The sequence below is a fragment of the Solanum lycopersicum genome, chromosome 3, assembly GCF_036512215.1.
Source record: "Solanum lycopersicum chromosome 3, SLM_r2.1".
Taxonomy (NCBI): Eukaryota; Viridiplantae; Streptophyta; class Magnoliopsida; order Solanales; family Solanaceae; genus Solanum; species Solanum lycopersicum.
Window position 1 is genome coordinate 21,106,097 of NC_090802.1, and position 22,485 is coordinate 21,128,581.

Sequence of the window (22,485 nt, forward strand, 5' to 3'; positions counted from 1 at the left end):
ATTATATTAAAAGAAAACATCTTCTCACATTGAATGATTCTTACTTCGCCTAAGGATTGTGACTTCTTCGATGAGTTGTGACCTTTTTAAAGAGTTATGACTTCTTCTCATACTACCCTTTATTGCTATAAATGGGGGAGTTTCTTCACATTATTAAACTATCAACTTTCCAAGTTTTATATTTTTCTCTTCTTAAGAAACTGAAGTTTGATTTGAAGTGGTTGGTAAGTTTCTAAGTTAGTGGAATTTGAATATCCCATAACTTGAATTTTAATTTATTACAATATTTCAACTAAAAATATCCAATTTAGTATATCTTCTATATTTTATATACATATATTTATGTTATACTAAAAGAATGAACTCCAACAATACAACAATAATAAAACAAAGGATTATAGAGTAGGAGGAGAAAGTATATTTAAGAGGTGTAATTAAATAGTTTTAAGAGTCATTTTTTCATTTACATATCAAAAATAATTTTAAAATGAGAAAAAAAGTTTTAAAAAAATATAAAAAGATAAACGCAATTGGAGTTGCCACGCAACATTATCTATATCTAGTTTTGTATTATAAAATTTTGGATATTTATTTAACAAATTTCAGTATGCAATACTCAGTAATCATTACAAAGTTTTCACGTCCATTATTCAGAAGAAATTATAAAATTTATTATTTCATTTAGGGATAATGCACAAGTATCCCATTAACCTATGCCCGAAATCTCAGCGACACACTTATACTATACTAAGGTCCTATTATCTCGTGAACTTATTTTATTAATAATTTTCTATCCCTTTTCAGCCTACGTGACACTATCTTGTGGGTCCAACACTGGTTCACTTTTTTTTCATTCTAGTGTCAGTAAGCCGAAAAGGAGTAGAAAATTATTTATAAAATAAGTTCAGGGGGTAATAGGACCTTAGTATAGTATAAGTGTCGCTGGGATTTCGGGCGTAGGTTGAAGGGGTTCTTTTGCATTTTTCCTTTCGTTTATCATTCTTTACTTAAAATTTTGGTTTAATAATATTGGCATTATTTTAAAAATAGTGTACTTCATGATTTGGCATTCACGTGCAATGCACATGCATCGATACTAGTATTCGGACACGTTGTTTCACATGTATCTCATAATAGTAGTACATATGATATGAATCATATTAAACGGTAATGTAATGAGCAATTAAATAAAATATAAAAGAAGAAAAATACCTTGAATAAGTGGTTGCTTGAGTATCTTTGGACAACGTAAAACAATTTTTGATTTATATTGCAGGATACTATTGCAATTAGATGAACTTACACAGTAATGCTTATTTCAATTAATATGAAAAATTCAAATATGAATCTCCATTGTAGATCACAATAAGTCACATGAAAGTGGACAACTTCACCTATATTGTTTTCAAGTATGAGAAGATAAGACTGAATTGTTCATATAAATTATTAGAGACTATACACAGACTTTATTGGCTGGAGCTCACCTTAAAACTTGTATATTTCACATCTTTTGTATGACAAATTTGTTATAAATACAACAATATTAGTGTAATTTAAATTGCCACCCCACATTATTTATGTCTAGTTTTTTTTATTATAGATAGATATATATATGCTTTTGGATATTCATTTTACAACTTTCTGTATGGACGCACTCAGTAATCATTAGAAAGTTTTAACGTACCTTATTCATAAGAAATTATAATTTATTATTTAATTTATAATTGTTTACTAAAAAATTATTTGTGCTTCATGCATCGATCCTGGTATTTGGACAGTATGTTTCACGTGTAGCTCATAAAAGTAGTACAGATGATATGAATCATATTAAACAACAATGTAAAAAGCAATTAAATAAAAAAGTGCAAGATGAAAATACCTTGAATAAGTTGTTGGTTGAGTATCTTTGGACAACGTGAAACAATTCCCGATTGATATTGCAGGAAACAATTACAATTAGATGAACTTACACGGTAATGCTTAGTTGAATTAATATGAGAAATTACAATATGAATCATAATTATAGATCTTAATAAGTCACATAAAAAGTAGAGAACTTCGCCTATCTTATTTTCCTAGACTGAGGAGAAATAACGAATTATTCATATAAATTATAGAGACTATATAAAGACTTTAAAGGTCGAATGCGTAGATTTTACATCTCTTGTATGATAAGTTTGTTAAAAATACAACAACATAAGCATAAATGGAGTTTCCGCATTATTTATATCTAGTTTTGTATTATAAATAGATATATATACTTTCACAACTTTTAATAATTATTAGAAAGTTTTCACATCTATTATTCATAAGAAATTATAATATATTATTTCATTTATAATCCTTTACTAAAAATTTGGTTAAATAATACTTATTGTTGTAAATTCATTGAATATGTGGATGAGCCATTAGAGTTATCCAACAATTAATTGGATTCATGTATTAGTGTTTCCAATGTGATAAGATATCAAGGTGATATGAACCTTGATGATAACTTTGTAAAATTTCAAGGTGACCTTTGACTATGATATCTCAACACTATAAATAGAGATATCATTCACCATTGTATGATATACTTGAATAAGAAAATTATCTCCTGTATCTTATACTTCTTGTCTTTTTCATCTTATATTCTGAGCTTTCTTTACATCACGTTATCAGCACGAAATTGCTACTTGTAAAGGTATTATATAAATATTTTTATTTTTTATTCACATATTCTCTCATAATTTTCATTATGTCGAATTTATCCAAACTTGAGTTTGTGGCATTAGATATTTTTGGAAAGAAATATCTTTCATGGGTACTCGATGCTGAGATTCACTTGGCTGCTAAAGGTCTTGAAGCCACTATTACTCAGGGAAATGAAGCATCGAGTCAAGATAAGGAGAAGGCTATGATTTTCCTTCGTCATTATCTTGATGAGGGTCTGAAGATTGAATATCTGACGGTGAAAGATCCACTTGAATTGCGGACTGATTTAAAGAGGAGATATGACCACCTAAAGGCCACAGTGTTGCCTAGAGCTCGTTATGAGTGGATGCATTTACGGTTTCAAAATTTTAAGACCGTAATTTAATACAACTCTACTGTATTCAAGATAACCTCCCAGTTGAAATTATGTGGGGAGACTATAAAAGATGAGGACATGTTGAAAAAGACACTTACTACTTTTCATGCCTCGAATGTGATATTGCAACATCAATATCGTGAAAAGGGTTTTCAGAAATATTCTGAACTAATCTCATGTCTTTTCGTGGCTGAGCAACATAATGCTCTTTTAATGAAAAATCATGAATCTCGTCCCACAGGAGCTGCTCCATTACCGGAGGCAAATGTGGTGGAAGCACGTGATCAATCTGAAGTACAAAGAGATGATCATCAGGGATATAATAATGCACGGGGACGTGGCAAAGATAAAAGATGATACACTAATCGTCAAGGTGGTGGTCATAATAAAAGGGAGAGCAACATGAGTTCTCAAAATAACCCCTCGAAAAGTAATTGTCGTCGTTGTGGCATGAAAGGCCATTGGAAGAATGAATGTCGCACACATGAACATTTTGTAAGGCTCTATCAAAATTCCTTCAAAAAGAAAGGAAATAAAAGTGGTGCTTCCTCTTCCAATGCTCGAGCTGAGTCACATATGACTCTTAAAGATGATGATAAGCCGGGAACATCTCACAAATATGATAAAGATGTTGAAGCAAATTTGGCTTTAAAGGATGATATTTTTGATGGCCTTGGTGACATTAACTATATGGAAGTTGGTAACTTCTTTGGAGATCGAAACTAATGTTTGATCTTTTAGCTGGGGAATGAAGTCTGTTAATATTTTACTGATGTATTTTTAATTATTATGTTATTCATGTTGAAGTATTTAAATTTCCGTTGTTAATTTTGTTTCTTCCTTCTTTTGATGTATTTTATTTTAATGAAAATTAATAGAAATCCCCAGTTGTCAGTTGGATTCAAGATGATTAATGGAGATGTATGTCTTCTTGATAGTACTACAACGCATATAATATTAAAAGAAAAGAAATACTTTTCTAATTTGGTTATGAAAATGGCATATGTCAACACAATATCAGGTAGTACAAAATTAATTGAGGGCTCTGGAAGAGCGACATTATTACTACCTGGAGGGACACTATTAAGCATTGATAATGCATTATATTGTAGTATGTCTCAAAGAAACTTATTAAGTTTCAAAGTTATTCGCCAAAATGGCTATCATGTTGAGACGGCTAATGAAGGAAAGGTTGAATACCTTTACATTACTACAATTAATGTATAGAAGAAAATTGTGCATGAAAAATTACCTGCATTTTCTTCTGGGTTGTACTATACATGTATAAGTACAGTTGAATCACATGTCGTAGTAAACAAAAGGTTTACTAATTTTAATGATTTTATCATTTGGCATGACCGGTTGGGCCATCCCGGATATAATATGATGCGCAAAATCATTGAGAATTCACATGGGCACACCTTAAAGAGCCCAAATATCCTTCAATCAAAAGAATTCTCTTGTGCTGTTTGTTCTCAAGAAAAGTTGATCATTAAACCATCAACAGTTAAGGTTGGAATTGAATCCCCTGCGTTTCTGGAACGTATACAGGGTGATATGTGTGGACCAATTCAACCTGCATGTGGACCCTTTAAATATTATATGGTCTTAATAGATGCTTCTACAAGATGGTCACACGTGTGTTTATTATCAACTCGCAACATGACTTCTACGAGATTGCTGGCTCAAATAATAAGATTGAAAGCACAATTTCCAGACTATACAATAAAGACAGTCCGTCTATATAATGCTGGTGAGTTTACATCTCAAGCATTTAATGATTATTGTATGTCTACTGGTATAACAGTTGAACATCCAGTTGCTCATGTTCACACTCAAAACGGTCTAGAAGAATCATTGATTAAATGTCTGCAATTGATAGCTAGACCATTACTAATAAGAACAAAGTTATCTGTGTGTATGTGGGGGCATGCTATTTTGCATGCAGCAGCACTTGTGTGCATAAGGCCGACCAATTATCATGAATTCTCCCCATTACAATTGACTTTTTGTCAAGAACCAAACATTTCTCATCTTAGAGTTTTTGGATGTGCGGTGTATGTCCCAATTGCTCCACCACAACGCAGAAAGATGGGGCCCCAAAGAAGGTTGGGGATATATGTTGGGTAGGAATCTCCTTCAATCATAAAATATTTGGAGCCTATGACTGGAGATTTATTTAAGGCACGATTTGCTGATTGTCATTTTGATGAATCAGTATACACAACATTAGAGGGAGAACATAAGTCATTGGGAAAAGAGATAGATTGGAATTCATCATCTGGATCCTCGAACAAACCAATGTGAGCAAGAAGTTCAAAGAATAATTTATTTGCAGAACATTGCAAATCAGTTACCAGATGCATTTACTAATCTTCCAAGGATTACTAAATCGCATATTCTAGCTGTTAATGCTCCAGTTCGAGTTGATATCCCGACAGGACAAATTGTTAAGGAAAATGAGTCTAGACCACATTTGAAGCGTGGTAGACCAATTGGTTCCAAGGATAAAAATCCTCGAAAGAGAAAAGGAATAAATGATCAAGATGATCATGTGTTGAAAGAAATTTCTCAAGATGAGACCCAAGTCATAACACATGATTATGAGGAGATTCGAACTTCTGAAAATAATGAAATTTCAATGAATTATGTCTCGACGAGAAAGTTGTGGAACCGAAATAATGTTGTGATTGACAACATATTTGCCTATAATGTTGCTATTGAAATAATGCAACAAGATGAAGATTTTGAGCCAAAATCTGTTCACGAATGTAGACAGAGAAATGATTGGCCAAAATGGAAGGATGCAATTCAACTTGGATTGGCTTCACTAGAAAACGTGAAGTTTTTAGACCGATAATCCGAACACCTGATGGTACCAAGCCAGTGGGGTACAAATGAGTTTTTGTGCGAAAAAGAAATGAGAAAGGTGAAGTCATGAGATATAAGGCCCGACTCATTGCTCAAGGTTTTTCTCAAAGACCTGGCATTGATTATATGGAGACATATTCTCTAGTGGTAGATGCAATCACCTTCAGATATCCCATAAATCTGACAGTTCATGAAAAACTTGAAATACGCCTAATGGACGTTGTCACAGCCTATCTATATGGCTCATTGGACCACAACATTTTCATAAAAATTCCTGAAGCATTCAAAGTGCCTGAAGCATACAAAGATTCAAGAGAAACTTGTTCAATAAAACTTCAGAAATCTATGTATGGATTGAAACAATCAGGAAGGATGTGGTACAATCGTCTAAGTGAATATTTGTTAAAGAAAGGGTACAAAAATGACCCGATTTGTCCCTGCATTTTCATTAAACGGTCGGGGTCTGAATTTGTAATAGTAGTTGTGTATGTTGATGATTTGAACATCATTGGCACTCATAAAGAGCTTTTAGAAGCTGTTGAGTGTCTGAAAAAAGAATTTGAAATGAAAGATCTCGGCAAGACAAAATTTTATCTTGGCCTACAGATTGAGAATTTCTCAAATGGAATACTTGTTCATCAATCAACGTACACAGAAAAGATACTAAAGCATTTTTACATGGATAACTCACATCCATTGAGTACTCCAATGGTGGTAAGATTGCTTGATATCAATACAGATCCATTTCGACCTCAAGAGAATGATGAAGAGCTTCTTGGTGATGAAACTTCTTATCTTAGTGCGATAGGGGACTAATGTACCTTGCTAACAATACTCAACCAGATATCTGTTTTGCAGTTAGTCTACTGGCAAGATTCAGTTCCTCCACAACAAAAAGACATTGGAATGGTGTTAAACACATACTTCGATATCTTCGAGGGACCATGGACATGGGTTTATTCTATTGCAATGAATCCAAATCAGAACTGATTGGTTACGCAGATGCAAGGTATTTATCGGATCCACATAAAGCTCGTCCACAAATAGGCTATTTATTTACATGTGGAGACACGGCAATATCTTGGCGATCAATGAAGCAAACGTTGGTAGCCACTTCTTCAAATCATGCAGAAATAATAGTCATCCATGAAGCAAGTCGAGAGTGCGTCTGGTTGAGATCAATGACCCATCATATTCAGGAAATGTGTGGTTTTTCTTTGAAAAAGAGTATACCAACCACAATGTACGAAGATAATGTTGCATGTATAGCTCAATTGAAAGGAGGATACATCAAAGGAGATCGAACAAAGCATATCTCACCAAAGTTCTTTTTCACGCATGATCTTCAACAAAATGGTGAGATAGAAGTTCAACAAATTCGTTCAAGTGATAATCTTGCTGATTTAGTCACTAAGGCATTGCCAACATCAACGTTTGAGAAGTTGAGATACAAGATTGGAATGCACCGTCTCCGAGATATCAAGTAAAGTTTTCATCAGGGGGAGCGAAATACGCGTTATACTCTTTTCCTTAACTATGGTTTTGTCCCAAGTTGGATTTTCCTGGTAAGGTTTTTAACGAGGTAACATTGAAAGCGTATTATATGATATGTGTACTCTTTTTCCTTCATTAGGATTTTTCCCACTAGGTTTTTCCTAGTAAGGTTTTAACGAGACACATAATCTATGGATATCCAAGGGGGAGTGTTGTCAATCCATTGTATATGTGGATGATCCATTAGAGTTATCCAACAATTAATTGGATTCATGTGTTAGTGTTTCCAATGTGATAAGATATCAAGGTGATATGAACCTTGATGATCACTATGTAAAACTTCAAGGTGACCTTTGACTATGATATCTCAACACTATAAATAGAGATATCATTCACCATTGTATGATATACTTGAATGAGAAAATTATCTCCTCTATCTTATACTTGTCTTTTTCATCTTATATTCTGAGCTTTCTTTACAACACTTATATTATTTTAATATTAATGCAGTTCATGCATCAAAACTGGTATTTGAATACGTATGTTGCACATGTATCTCATAAAAATAGTGAAGACGATATGAATCATTAAATAAAAATGTGCAAGCTGAAAATACATTGAATAAGTTGTTGCTTGAGTATCTTTGGACAACATGAACAATTTACACTTGATATTGCAGGGAACTATTGCAATTAGATGAACTTAAACAGTAATGCTTAGTTGAAGTAATATGAGAAATTACAATATGACTCTCAATTGAAGATCTTACTAAGTCACTAGAAAGTGGACTACTTCACTTATCTTATTTTTCTAGAATGAGAAGAAAAGACTGAATTGTTCATATAAATTATGGAGACTATATATAGACTTTATAGGCCGGAGGCTCACCGTAAAACTTGTAGATTTCACATCTCTTGTATGATAATCATTAGAAAGCTTTCACATCCCTTGTTCAAAAGAAATTATAATATATTATTTCATTTATAATCCTTTACTAAAAATTTTTGTTTGATAGTACTTAAATTATCTTTAAAACATTGCACTTCATGCATCGATACTAGTATTTGTACACGTATGTTGCGCGTGTATCTCATAAAAATAGTATAGACAATAGGAATCATATTAAATAATAATGTAAGAAGCAATTAAATAAAAATGTGCAAGATGAAAATACCTTGAAAAAGTTGTTGCTTGAGTGTCTTTGGACAACGTGAAACAACTTTTGATTGATATTGAAGGAAAGTATTGCATGTAGATGAACTTAAACAGTAATGCTTAGTTGAATTAATATGAGAAATTACAATATGAATCTCAATTGTAATATTTATAAGTCACATGAAAGTGAGCAACTTTACCCATCTAATTTTCTAGAATGAGAAGAGAAGACTGAATAAGACTGAATTGTTCATATAAATTGCACAGAGTATATAAAGACTTTATAAGCCAGAGACTCACTTTCAAACTTGTAGATTTCACATATCTTGTATGATAAGTTTTTCAAAAATGCAAAAATATAAGCGAAATTGGAGTTTCCACGCTACATTATATATATTTAGTTTTGTATTAGAAATAGCTACGTATGCTTTTGAGTATTCATTTTAAAACTTTCAGTATGCACCCATTCAGTAATCATAAAAAAGTTTTTACTTCTATTTTTCTTAAGAAATTATAATTTATTATTTCAATTATAATTCTTTACTAAAAATTTTGGTTTAATAATACTTACATTATTTTTAAAATATTGTATTTCATGCATCCATACTAGTATTTGGACACGTATGTTGCACGTGTATCTCATAAAAATATTACTGACTATATAATCATATTAAACAATAATGTAAGAAGCAATTAAATAAAAATGTGCAAGCTGTAAATACCTTGAATAAGTTGTTGTTGGAGAATCTTTGGACAACGTGAAACAATTTCCGATTGATATTGCAAGAAACTATTGCAAATAGATAAATTTACATAGTAATACTTAATTGCAGTAATATGAGAAATTACAATATGAACCTCAATTGTAGATCTTAATAAATCACATGAAAGTGGACAACTTCACCTATCTTATTTTTCTAGAATGAGAAGATAAGACTGAATTTTCATATAAATTATAGAGACCATGTAAAAAGTTTATAGGCCGGAAGCTCACCTTTGGAATTGTAGATTTCATAACTCTTGTGTGATAAGTTTGTTAAACTGATATATTGATAACAAAACTTGAAAGTTATTGATGTTATTTTTTTATTAATGATATTACTTTCCTTTTGTTACTATAGATGGGTTTCTCCAATTTATATATATTAGTTTATTTATTTTTTAAAAAAAGCTAAACATTGCGAGGAAAAATATTTTTCCTCTTTGAATTTTCATTTTTTCAAAAGAAATTTAACACTATCAAACTAATGTTGTAAATAATTAGTGGATTTGGATGTATTATGGCCCACATGTATTATAGCATGCTTAGTTTTTCAAGATACTTTAGGCTTGTAAAAGCCTACATTGGTATGAAATAGGATTGGCAAGTGGAGGGGGACGGAACAGGACGGGGGACGACGCTTGAAGAATTTGGCCGGGATTGGGATTAGGAGGACAAAAATGTGTCTCATCACGTCTCACTATAGATACGGGATGGAACAAAATTTGGCTGGACGGGACGGAGGATATTTTATATTTTATATACTTGTTTATTTGTATTGAAATCATATGTTATTGAATAACATTTTAAGTTTATTTGGTAACAAAATTTTTATTTAGTTAATAAAAAATTAAATTTAACTTTCAAATTTCAAGTTTCAAATTTGAAATTTGAGAACTTCAAATTTGTATTTTAAATATTTTACAGTAATTTAAACTTGAAATTTCAAATGTCAAGTTTTGATTTTTAATTTAAGTATTTAAAGTTTCAAATTTTAAATTTCAAATTTCAAGGTTCAAGTTTCAAGTTAAAAATTTCAAATTTGTATTTTAAATATTTAAAATTAAGAATTTTGAAGTTAGTTTAGTCTATATGTAAATATGTATGTATATATTAAAATTAAAATGCAAGACAATAATTGTATAAAAAGGACTTGAATAAAGCCTTTAAATTTATTCAATAAAATCTAATTGAAACTTAGAACTTAGAAGTTACAATTTACAAATATTAGTGGAGTAATTAATCTACGCAGCCACCTTCTAGGAAGGGTTCTATTTCAATAAGTTCTCATATGTAATCTAATATCTGTGTTCTCCTTTATTATTCAATTCTAATTTTTGCATCATATTGATGATGATATCCTCCAGTGTTGACAAACTTGCTAGAAACTTTTGTGACTTATATGTATCATCACTACATTCAATTATCGTTTTAACCTAAGTTGCTTGTTTGGAATTTAATTTGGCAAAAATTATTATTCACCCTCTCAGCATTGACTCAGTCTCTAAATAAAATTGATGCTTCCTAACTTTCTTCAATGAATGTGTATGATCGCCAATTCGAAATCTTGTCGCACTATAACCATCCTCTGATGCAACTGATAAATCTTTAATAGCTACAACATCACTAACCTTTTGCTAAAAATTTAAAATGCAACGCTCCGCCTCCTCCACTATCCTAATAAATCTTCCTTGTCATATTTTTCTTCCACTGCTTCTAAAGATTGATTAAGATATTATTCAAAATCATCACGGTTAGTAGAATAAGACCAAGAAAACCTCGCATATAAGTTGAAATTTAAGTTTTACTCTCAGGGTTAGAAGTTTGACCAACTTCTCCTTGAGTATTTTCGGTAGTTCTATATTTTTCATACAAAAATTTTGCTTCTACTTTAATGCTAGACTTACACTTTTTACAAGTTGAAATTTCTTCTGGTAAAATACCTAAAAAAAGTGTCAACAAGTGTTGCACACCTCGTAATTTATAATCATGATGACGTAAAGTAATAGTTAAATAAATCTAAGGAATAGAAAAAAATATTTTTAAAATTTTCAATCATACTTTCAATTGCAACTCTAAATTTATCTAGTTTTTATATTTAGAAAATTTAATTGAAAGAGCACAATATTTATCAATTGTGATGAAATATTAGAATAATGAATTTCAGAAAACATAGTTGTAGCATCATAAAAAAGTCTTAAAAATTCTAATATTTTATTAGTTTCTTCCCAATGTTCATCACAAATTTTATCTAATGCATCAGCATTATGAGCATTAAACACCATTTGTTTTAGTCTTTTCTATTATTAAGCAACTGAAAGCATTTCATAAAAACAATTTCACCTTATTTTAATGTCACGACCCAAATTCGGGCCGCGACTGGCACCCACACTTACCCTCCTATTGAGCGAACCAACCAATCTAACCTTAACATTTCAATATAATATCAACAGAAAGCAATGCGGAAGACTTAAATTCATTAAATAAAGACCAATTCATTAACTTCTAAAATTCAACATCTATTATTCCCCAAAATCTGGAAGTCATCATCACAAGAACATCTACGATCAAACGACTAAACTAAGAGTATTCTAAAAGCTAAAAATACATAAGAAGCTAGTCCATGCCGGAAGTTCAAAGCATCAAGACTTGAAGAAGAAGATCCAGTCCAAGCTAGAAGCATTAGCTCACCCTGAATTTCCGATGTAGTAAGACTGGCTTGAATTACTGTTGAGTTGAAGACGATGGCACGTTTGCTGCATTCCACAAATAAACAAGAAGAGAACATAAAAGTAGGGGTCAGTACAAAACACGGGTACTGAGTAGAAATCATCGGCCAACTCAAAATAGAAATCAATATATACCAAGTAATATCATAAAATCAACTATGATACTCAACATGTAGCAACAACAAATATTATATTATTAACAGTTACCGTCAAGTTCACACATGAGGACTCAAGCCTCGATACCATACTCATTTGGGAATCATGTTCATTAGATTGAGTATATTAACATCTTTCAAGATTCATTATCTTTATTTCTCTTGTGTCGGTACGTGACACTCCGCTCCCTCATATTCATTAATCCTCTTGTGTCGGTACGTGACACTCCGATCCCTCATATTCATTAATCCTCTTGTGTCGGTACGTGACACTCCGATCCCCTAAATCTACGTGTCAGTTCGTGACACCCGATCCCCTAATTCTACGTGTCGGTTCGTGACACCCGATCCCCTAATTCTACGTGTCGGTTCGTGACACCCGATCCCCTAATTCTACGTGTCGGTTCGTGACACCCGATCCCCTAATTCTACGTGTCAGTTCGTGACACCCGATCCCCTAAATCTACGTGTCACTTCGTGACACCCGATCCCCTAATTCTACGTGTCGGTATGTGACATCCGATCCCCTAAATCTACGTATCAGTTTGTGACACCCGATCCCCTAATTCTACGTGTCGGTTTGTGACACCCGATCCCCTAATTCTACGTGTCAGTTCGTGACACCCGATCCCCTAATTCTACGTGTCGGTTCGTGACACCCGATCCCCTAATTCTACGTGTCGGTTCGTGACACCCGATCCCCTAAATCTACGTGTCGGTTCGTGACACCCGATCCCCTAAATCTACGTGTCAGTTCGTGACACCCGATCCCCTAAATCTCCTTCCATCAATTCATCAAGCCTTCTTTCTTACCAAGGCATCATCAATCTCATTACTTTAGTTCATCAAGCCTTCTCCCTTACCAAGGCATCATCATTAAAAAGAGATTAGGTTTTTATCAAGATTTGGGATTCAATAACTTCATCATGTTTAATATAATCACAATTATATAATCACGTTCATGCATGCATACAATTAGGCACATAGCAGGGTTTACAATACTACCAATACATATCATTCTCTATTAAGAGTTTACTATGAAAGCATGAAAACCATAACCTAGTTCCACCGAAGATTAGAAATCAAGCAAGCAAATTCCCAAAGCTTTGTGTCCTCTTCGTTTCTCCTCTTTCTCGTTCAACTTTCTCTCTCTTTCTCTTGTTCTTTCTATTTTCTTTATTCAAACCCTCTTTCTTTTACCCTAATTAGTATATAATTAAGGATAAAAGATGGCAATAATGCCCCACTAATTAACTTAAGGTTACCTCTTTTAACCCCCAAGTAATTAGACTTATTGACATTAACCCACTAACTTTATAATTAAGGCAAGAATAGTCAAAAACGTCCCTTAAAATGTATCAAGAAATCCGACCCAGACTGGGATTGCGCAACCTGTGACGGGCCGTCGTGCCTGCGACGGTCCGTCCTGCAGGTCGTCGCAAAGTTCAGAGACCCAGATTTCCACCAAGGGTCTGTGACGGTCCGTCACACCTGTGACGGTCCATCACACTTGTGACGGTCCGTCACACCTGTGATGGTCCGTCCTGCCATTTCGTTACAAAGTTCAGAGAGTCGATTTCAGCACCCAAATTTCAGAATTTCTAAGTGTTTTGGGACGAGACACCCTCGACGGTCTGTCGTGCTCATGACGTTCCGTCGTGGGTTCCGTCGTCTCAGCCTGTTTTTCCAGAAATAAAATCTGCTGCTCAAAACGACTAAACAGGTCGTTACATTTAATGTCTTGAATTTTTTTTGTAGAAATTCACATAGTAAACAACGCTCATTAAATTCCCTAATTTTAGCAACTTTATTAACATGAAAAATCTAGGCATAGCATATTTAGTTTTCATGCAACCACAATCAAATAATGAAATATCATCTTGTACAACTAAATTTAGTACATGTGCAACACATCTAACATGACAATCATTACCATCAATTGGACATCATCTTACTTTTAACATACTAGCAGCGTTTGTATTATTAGATGCATTATCTAATGCGACAGACACTTTATCAATAAACATGTAATAATCTAAAATACTCAAAATATTTGAAGCTAAATATGCACCAGTTTTTTCCTCTACACATTCTTTATAACTTAAGATTCTTTTTTGCAAATTTCAATTATGATCAATTCAATGTGCTGTAAAAGTTAAATAATCTTGTCCATTAACAGTACGATCCATGTCAGAAGTTATAGACACGCTACAATCTAATATACTAAACAAATAACGAAGATATTTAAAATGTTTACCTTGATATACAAAAACATCACATTTAATAGTATTTATTGCAAAAACCTATAAAAGCAGGATTATAAGTTTGTTGAATATATTGAATAAAATCGAGATTTGAAGGAAAACTGTAGGGCAAACACCAAAAAAAACCATTTTAGCTAAATTTTTGCAATTCTTTCCTTATTATATTTACGTTGTGTTAGTGGATCCCCGGGGTTAGAAGGATCTAATGTTCCTTGAACCATGTTAGAAGCCCCTACCGATTCATTAACACTAATAACAAAATCATTAGCTGGAATTCATTTTTTCTATCAACTAATATTGAATTGGCACACAAGATAACAAATGTCTATTTAAGCCCTCTTCCCACCTTGACCCCCACCTTGTCTGTGTTTAAAAGGTTGCTTACTCTTATTACAAATAACAACATTGTTTTCCTTATAAAAAATCATAAATTTCCACACAATAGAAGTTTTAGGGCGTTGATATTTCTCCTTCTCTCTTGTGTGAGGTATAAAGGCTGGACGTCCAAAATTTTTCTCCATTAAATTTCTAGTTTTATGTGAAACTTGTGTCATCGGACTAGTAGGAATATCTTATAATTCCTCTTCTCCTTAACCAATTTCTTCTTCTTCACCTAAATTTTCATCAATATTAGGATTAATATTACCATAATATTGTTGTAAGCTTTCATGATCTAGTTGAACATTTGAATCACTATCATAAGAAGTATCATCAACATAAGTTGAATCGTTTGTATTAAATCTAACTCTGGACATTGATTTAGATAAAGTATCACCGCATTTACTATTATAATATGACAATTTGAAATTGAAATATATGTATAATAATATGAGAATTAATGAAATAAAAAATTAAAACTTAAGAATAAAGATTGAGACTTGAGAGGTTACAAAAAATAGATGAGCGAAATGACAATAGATGATTTTGTGAGAAATAGTAAGGGATAGAGGGGTATTTATAATATTAAAAATGGGTAAAAGTGTATTTATGATAACCTGAGGATTTATATTAATGTATTAAAAGTAGGGGGTGGTAAGGGGTGTTGGGAAAGTGAAAAAGTATAAAAAGTCTGTTGGAGGGCCCACTAGCAGTTTTCCCAACGGTTGGCAACGACTCAATTTCAAAATTTTAAAAAATAAAAAATAATAGAAGGGGATCCCGCGAAACTGGCCGGTTCAGCTGGGCCAGGTCGATCGGGACCAAATGGTGAACCGCCTCATGACCCATCCCCTAACCCTCCTAACACCCAACCCACGAGAATCTACGGGATTGGGTTCGGCGAGCCAATTCTCGAGCCGGTCCCAGGTTGGGGCGGCTGTACTTTTTATTTTTTATTTTCTTCTTTGTTTTTTCTTTCCATTTAATTCTACTATTCTATTTTTATTTTATAACACGTTATCGACATGAGTCTCTAATCTTCTTATGGAATTTTCTCAACTTCTTCTATTCGTTAGATTTGGCATTGGTAATGATGGACTTATGGATAATTTGTTGAATAGTTCACAAAAATAATGTTGGGTACCTCATTCCAATTATATTTTACAATCACTTTTGGTGGTTTTCAACTCTGATTAATTTCTTTTACATGTTTATTGTTTTCTTGAAGTATTACCCTTTTTTCATGACAGGTAAAAGGCATAAATATGTATTACTTTGAGGTATGTTCATGATCAATCATTATGATGGTTCAGTATAAAAACCGACACTTGATAGTGAAGTTATTTTTTGTGGAGAATCTTAAAATAGCAAGAGTTATTATTATGTAAAACTTTTTTATATTTTTGGGGTATAAAAGACAAAAAAATATCTTTGAGTCAAGTAAACTAGTCACCAACCAAAAAAAAATTATACGTAAATACCTCATAGTATCTTCCACCATATCTAAAAATATAGACATCATGCAAGATTGAAAAGTCATTGGTGCACTACACAACCCAAATGACATCCTTTTGAAAGAAAATGTCTCATAGAGGTAAGTTAAAGTAGTCTTCTCTTGATCTTCCCGCAATATAGAGATTTGATTGTAGTCCGAATATCTCTCTAGAAAATAGTACCAACCTTTTGTCTAGATGATTTAACATTTGGTCCATGAACGATATTGGAAAATGAGATTTCTCTGTCGGCGCATTTAAATTGTGATAATCCATGCAAAATCTCCAAGCAGTAACTAACCTCATTAGTATGATCTAATTTTTTGAATTAGGAACCATAATGATTCCTCCCTTCTTCAGCACACATTGAACTAGACTCAACCAATTTCTATCAGCATTTATATAAATTAATTCAGAATCTAACCACTTGATAATCTATTTATTCACAACTTTATCCATGTGTGTATTTAATATTCTATGATTCTTAATACTTAGTTTACAATCTCACATGAGTTGTTTCTTATGAGAACATATACCTGGTGAAATACATATAATGTCACCAATTTTTCATTCTATTTTTTTAATGCCTCAATATTGGTATCAAGGCCTGTACTTTCCCTTCATTCAAATAAGTAGCAATAATGACTGGTATAGTATTAATAGATTGTTTTCCAAGCGGAGTTTCTCTATTTTTCAGATCCAAGTCCAGCTTCTTTGGTCGGTGACGAGTATAATTCTCCCCATCAAGTACAACAACAAAATCTTCATACTTCTGAATGTTCTCTCCATAAAAATTCATGATCATAGACATTAATGCTTCAACACCTAATATCTCTTCAATTAACACCTCTAATTGTTCCTCAATAGTCAAATTCACGACGGATATTGCTTTAAGATTAGTTGATGTTTCATTGATTTGTAGATATTCAGTGTTACCTCTTTATTATTAAATTGAAATTTCATCATCCTATTCTCCATATCACTTGAAGCAACCCAGTAGCAAGGAATGCTCTTCTTAAGATGATAGGCACTTCAAAGTCAACCTTGAAGTCTAATATCACAAAATCCATCAATATGAATGCCTCAACTTTAATTGGAACATTTTATAGAATCCTAATTGGTTTACTCACAGTACTATCAGCCATAAATAGCCACATTATAGTGGATTTGGGGGATACCAATCCTAACTTGTTCAATACAGATAGCGGCATTAGATTTATGTTAGCACCCAAGTTACACAGGATCTTAGAAAAGTCCAATATGCCAATAATACATGGAGTAGTAAGCGCTCCAGGATACAACCTTTTTTGCACTGACGATCTAGTGTCAATGGCATTACAATTTTGCAACCTATCATCCATCCATTTCAAAATCGGTGGCCCTCTTTTTGGTCAATAGACCATTTGTAAGCCTAGCATAACCCGATATTTGTTCATAATTTTCGATAAATGGAACATTTATCGAGACTTATTTTGATGTAAAGATGGACCTATTATATTTTGCTTTCTCGTTTTCTTAACCAATCTTTGAGGGAGAATGGGTAAAAGATTGTGGTCATCAAAATGATTTTTTGAGTAATTTCCGCTTCTTTCTCACTTTTATCCTTAGGTTGTTATACTTTTTCGATTTTCAGTCTTGTAACACCTTTATATTTGAAAGAGATAGAACTAGAAAGAATTTTTCTTTTGAAATATTAAATTTGGAAATATTGTCAAGACACGTAATTTTTGACCGAATTTAAAGCTTAACACCAATTTTAAGAGCATAAATAATTTTATCAATCTAAATTAAATATATTTTGTCTTTTTTTATTAATTTCATTAAGTTTATTCAAAAGATATAAAAGTAAACAACACAAATATAATTTTTATTAGAAAAGTTTATTTTAATTGTTAAAAAGAAAACAGAAAAAATAAAAAAAAGATATATAAATATATGTGTGTGTGTATATATATACATACATACATACATACATATATATATATGTGTATATATATATATATATATATATATATATATATATATATATATATATATTATTATTATTATTATTATTATTATTATCCATTTAGCTTTTATTTATTTATTTACGCAAAACAATTAATAATTATATGATTATCATTTTATATATATTTAATATATAAAAAAATTCCCAATACCCCCACTTTACCCAACTCCCCCACGACCACTACACATGTACACATTGCACACACCTGCACTATTATAATATACAGGCAACATCACATAAAAAAAGAAGGAAAAAATCGGAAAGAAAATGGAAGAGAAACGTGAAAAGAAAAATACACAAAAAGGAAGGGAATAACCCAAAAACAAAAGATCAATAAATAATATTCACATTTTGTTTCATATTTTGCTTGGACTCACAAACAAAAGTTGAAGTTGAGGTTTACTTTCGCAGTTCCTTATTCGAATTGTTTTCTTTTGGTGGAATTTTCGTAAGAGGCACCATTTAATTTTTTTTTAATAATTTAATATCATGTTTATACAAACATTGATTGCAATATATTGAAGTTGTCAAATTTCACATGTGGTTAAACCGTTATATTTTTATATGAAGTTTGTTCAAATATTTCATATCAACTTTATGTTTAGATCCTTTATATAGTTATATTTTGTGTAAAATTGCTATAACAAGCCGTAGTTCATTTCATATTAAATAACTCATAGTTTATTTCATGCTTAAGTAAAATTATTGTCTAAGTCTATTCTTATTTTTCATTTTTAGTTTTTAATGATAATATGTGTAGTTATTATGATTCTAATGATAATATGCATAGTTATCCAAATTTTTATATTCATGTCTTACTAATTTGAATGAATTTTTGTTTGGTTGTGTTTAGAAATGTATTAAATTATATTTTATATTATATTATGTTTGTTGTCTTACATTATTATTTTTAGATTCTATTAAAAATAATAATTATAAACTTGTTAGGATAAGGAGAGGATAATAAATTGAAAGAAAAAAATATAAAAAAATAATAACAATAAAATGGAATAAGGAAAAGAGGTAGAATATGTGAATAACAGAAGAAGAAAAGAAATAGTGATGAAAGAACATCTGAATCAGAAAATGAATAATAGAAAAAAAAGTATAATTAAAAGAAGGGAGAAAATGTATAGGAAAAAATAAATTTAATAAAACATACTGCAAAAATGAAAAGAAACAAAAGTATAGTGTTAATTATTTTTTTTAGTATGATAAATTAAAAAAAACACAACTATTTTTTTAAAAAAAGAAAAGAAAAGAAAAAGAAGAAAAATCAATGTAAAAACCAAAAATATAAAATAAGGAAAGTTAAACAAAAAAATTGTGAAAATTAGTACAAAAAGAAATAAGAAGAGAGAAACAAAAATACAATAAAAAAACAAATAAAAAATAAAATAAAAGAGAGAAATTAAAAATAGGAAAATGTTGAAAGCATGAAAAATAAATAAATAATTAATAAATGTGTAAAACTTCACATGTTTATAAAATAGTATAGTTTTAAATATGTTAATATAAATCAAAGAATGAGGATAAATACATTTGTCTTAATAATATAATATTCAGAAATTAGTTTAAGTCATAAATGTCCATAAAGTGACCGTGCTAGAACCACGGGACTCGAGGGTTGCCTAATACCTTCCCTTCGGTCAATAGAATTCCTTACCCGAACTGGTTCGCAGACCAAACAAAGAGTCATTTCCTTTTGATTAAGGATTAAACAAAAGGTGACTTGGAACACCGTAACTCAATTCCAAGTGGCGACTCTGAAAAACTAAAATAATCCTCTAATTAATTGCGTCACTTAAATTGGAAAAACCCTTACGCCGCCGCGTGAAAAAAGGGTGTGACACAAGATATGCTAATTATTAGTTTGGATCAACTTCAATCGATCATAACTTTCAATACATAATGATAAATTATCTTTCCAATGCAACCAAATTTGCTAATTTTCAATCTCATATGGGGAGATATGCCTGTTTGAAGTCGGGATGTCTGAATAAGAAATGTCACCCAGATATAAGAGAAATATTTTGGTCATTTACCTACCCAATTAGTTTAATTTATTTTTTGTAATTCAGTTGGGGTCTATACTGATGTGGTTCATTTTACGCATTACAAAATTACGCTTGGGCTTTGAGAGAACATAAAATAGGAGAAAAAGCTAAGGTTTTGTCGCGTTCTTGATATTTTGCTCGTGGATTCATTCACCCACGCGTCAATCATGATTTAATACAGCGTATTTGCATCCTTGAAAGTAGAGTAACTGAGTTCTTGATGTATTTTTTTGAAACTTCATTTTTTTGGAGTAGATCTTTAGATGATTTGATGAGATCTGATGTTTTTCTTTACTAGATTCTTGTACATTTTTATTAGGTATTTGAATCTAAGCTTTTGGGGGAAGAAACCAATCGAATCTAGACAGTTTAGGGTCAAAAATGAATAAGAAAACTCATGATTTTTGTGAGCTAGGGGCTAGCGCACCACGCCACTATGTGCACCAGTATGTGTGGTCTTGTACCGATCCCTCTTAGTGTAAAAGGCCTCATAAGCATATAGCTATTAGTTCTTCAATCTTAATATTTTAGTTGTATTGATTATAAGAATTCATTATAACATTCTAGTTTATTTCATCGACTTAACTTTGTTGAGTAAAGTCTTTCGCTGAGTAGTAGCTAGGACAAGGATTCTCTTGGGCCATCAATGGTTCGCGAGTGTCAATCTTGTCCAAGATGTAATCTACGAGAGTGACAAACTTTGTATTAGAGCATAAAATTCAAGTCCAAGGGAGTCAACGAATTCTTGTATGTAGAGTCCTAGCTATCGATGTAAAGTCTGCCACATCAATAATTAGGAGGTTGCAACATTTAGGAACAATCTCACATCTTTCACACTCATTTCGTGCGATAGAGTTTATCTTTAAAAACTTTCTTCTAATCTGTGCATTTGCGTATCTTTCAAATAATGCCGCCACAAAGTGTTATCAGAGGCCGTCCTACTAGAAGGAATGTTAAACTACTGGATCAAGGGGTACCTAATGCACCACAAGTGAAATCCTAAGGAGAGGTAACCAATATTGTGTTTCAAGAAGTTATATGAATGTTGAGTTAAGTTATGATCAATCAAGTTGGACAGAGCGAGGATCGATAGGTAATGGTTGATACTTTTAGGATCCGTGAGTTGTTGGATAAAACATCCAACCTTCACTGATCAAGTTTCATTGAGGATCCGAAAAGCTATTTTGAAGAATTTTAGATGGTTTTTGAGATTATGCACATTGTTGATGCTAAGAGGGTGGAACTAGTTGCATACCAATTGAAGGTGTCTCTATAATCTCGTTTTATCAATGGAAAACGAATAGAGTTGAAGGTGCACCATTGGTGAATTGGTCCATGTTTGAGAAGAATTTCTTGGGGCGTTTATTTCCCGTGAACTGGGAGAAGCAAATGTATGAGAATTCCTTAATCTTAAGCAAGAATCTATGAGTGTTCATGAGTAAAGTCTGAAGTTCACCCAACTTTCTCGCTATGCTTCGGAGATGGTTGCTGACAAGAGAAAATAGATGAGCTTGTTAGTTGCTGGATTGTCTCGTCTATCAAGTATGAAGGGAAAGCCAACTATGCTAATAGGCTACATAGACATATAAAGACTTATTATTTATGTGCATCGAGTTGAGAACGAGAAGCTGAGAGAAAGGGAAGAATTTCGAAACAAGATAGCGAATATAGGGAATGAGTTTGGATAGAATAAGGGTAATTCCAACTGATGATCTTCCTAATAGAAACAAAAGGGAACTACTATAAGATCTTCTGATACACCTGCACCAAGGAACAAAGGTGAGTTCCAAAATTCAGAATTCACAAAATTTCAGTGCTAGACATGTGCAATCTCAAGCTAGTGGTATAAGGAGGTCATAGGACTACTACATGTGATATGTGTGGTAGGAGACACTCAGGGGTATGTCATTATGGCTCCATTAGTTTCTTTAAGTGTGGTTAGAATGGTCATTTTGTGAAAAGGTGTCCTAAGAATAAACAACAAAACATAATGGGGGCAATAGAGCCCCATTTTCTTTAATTGCTCCACCAGACGGAGTTGCATCTAGTGG

The 22,485-nt window shown here is 32.1% G+C and overlaps 2 protein-coding genes across 2 annotated transcripts; both read left to right on the forward strand.

Moving 5' to 3' along the window:
* Positions 1-2,737: 2,737 nt before the first annotated feature.
* LOC138347460 (uncharacterized) lies at positions 2,738-3,427 on the forward strand. The gene is made up of 2 exons (XM_069295756.1): positions 2,738-3,070; positions 3,113-3,427. Exons 1-2 carry the CDS (start codon positions 2,738-2,740, stop codon positions 3,425-3,427), a joined length of 648 nt encoding a protein of 215 aa, XP_069151857.1.
* Positions 3,428-6,756: 3,329 nt separating this feature from the next.
* Positions 6,757-7,428, forward strand: LOC138347461 (secreted RxLR effector protein 161-like). The gene has a single exon (XM_069295757.1). It carries the CDS (start codon positions 6,757-6,759, stop codon positions 7,426-7,428), a length of 672 nt encoding a protein of 223 aa, XP_069151858.1.
* Positions 7,429-22,485: the final 15,057 nt, after the last annotated feature.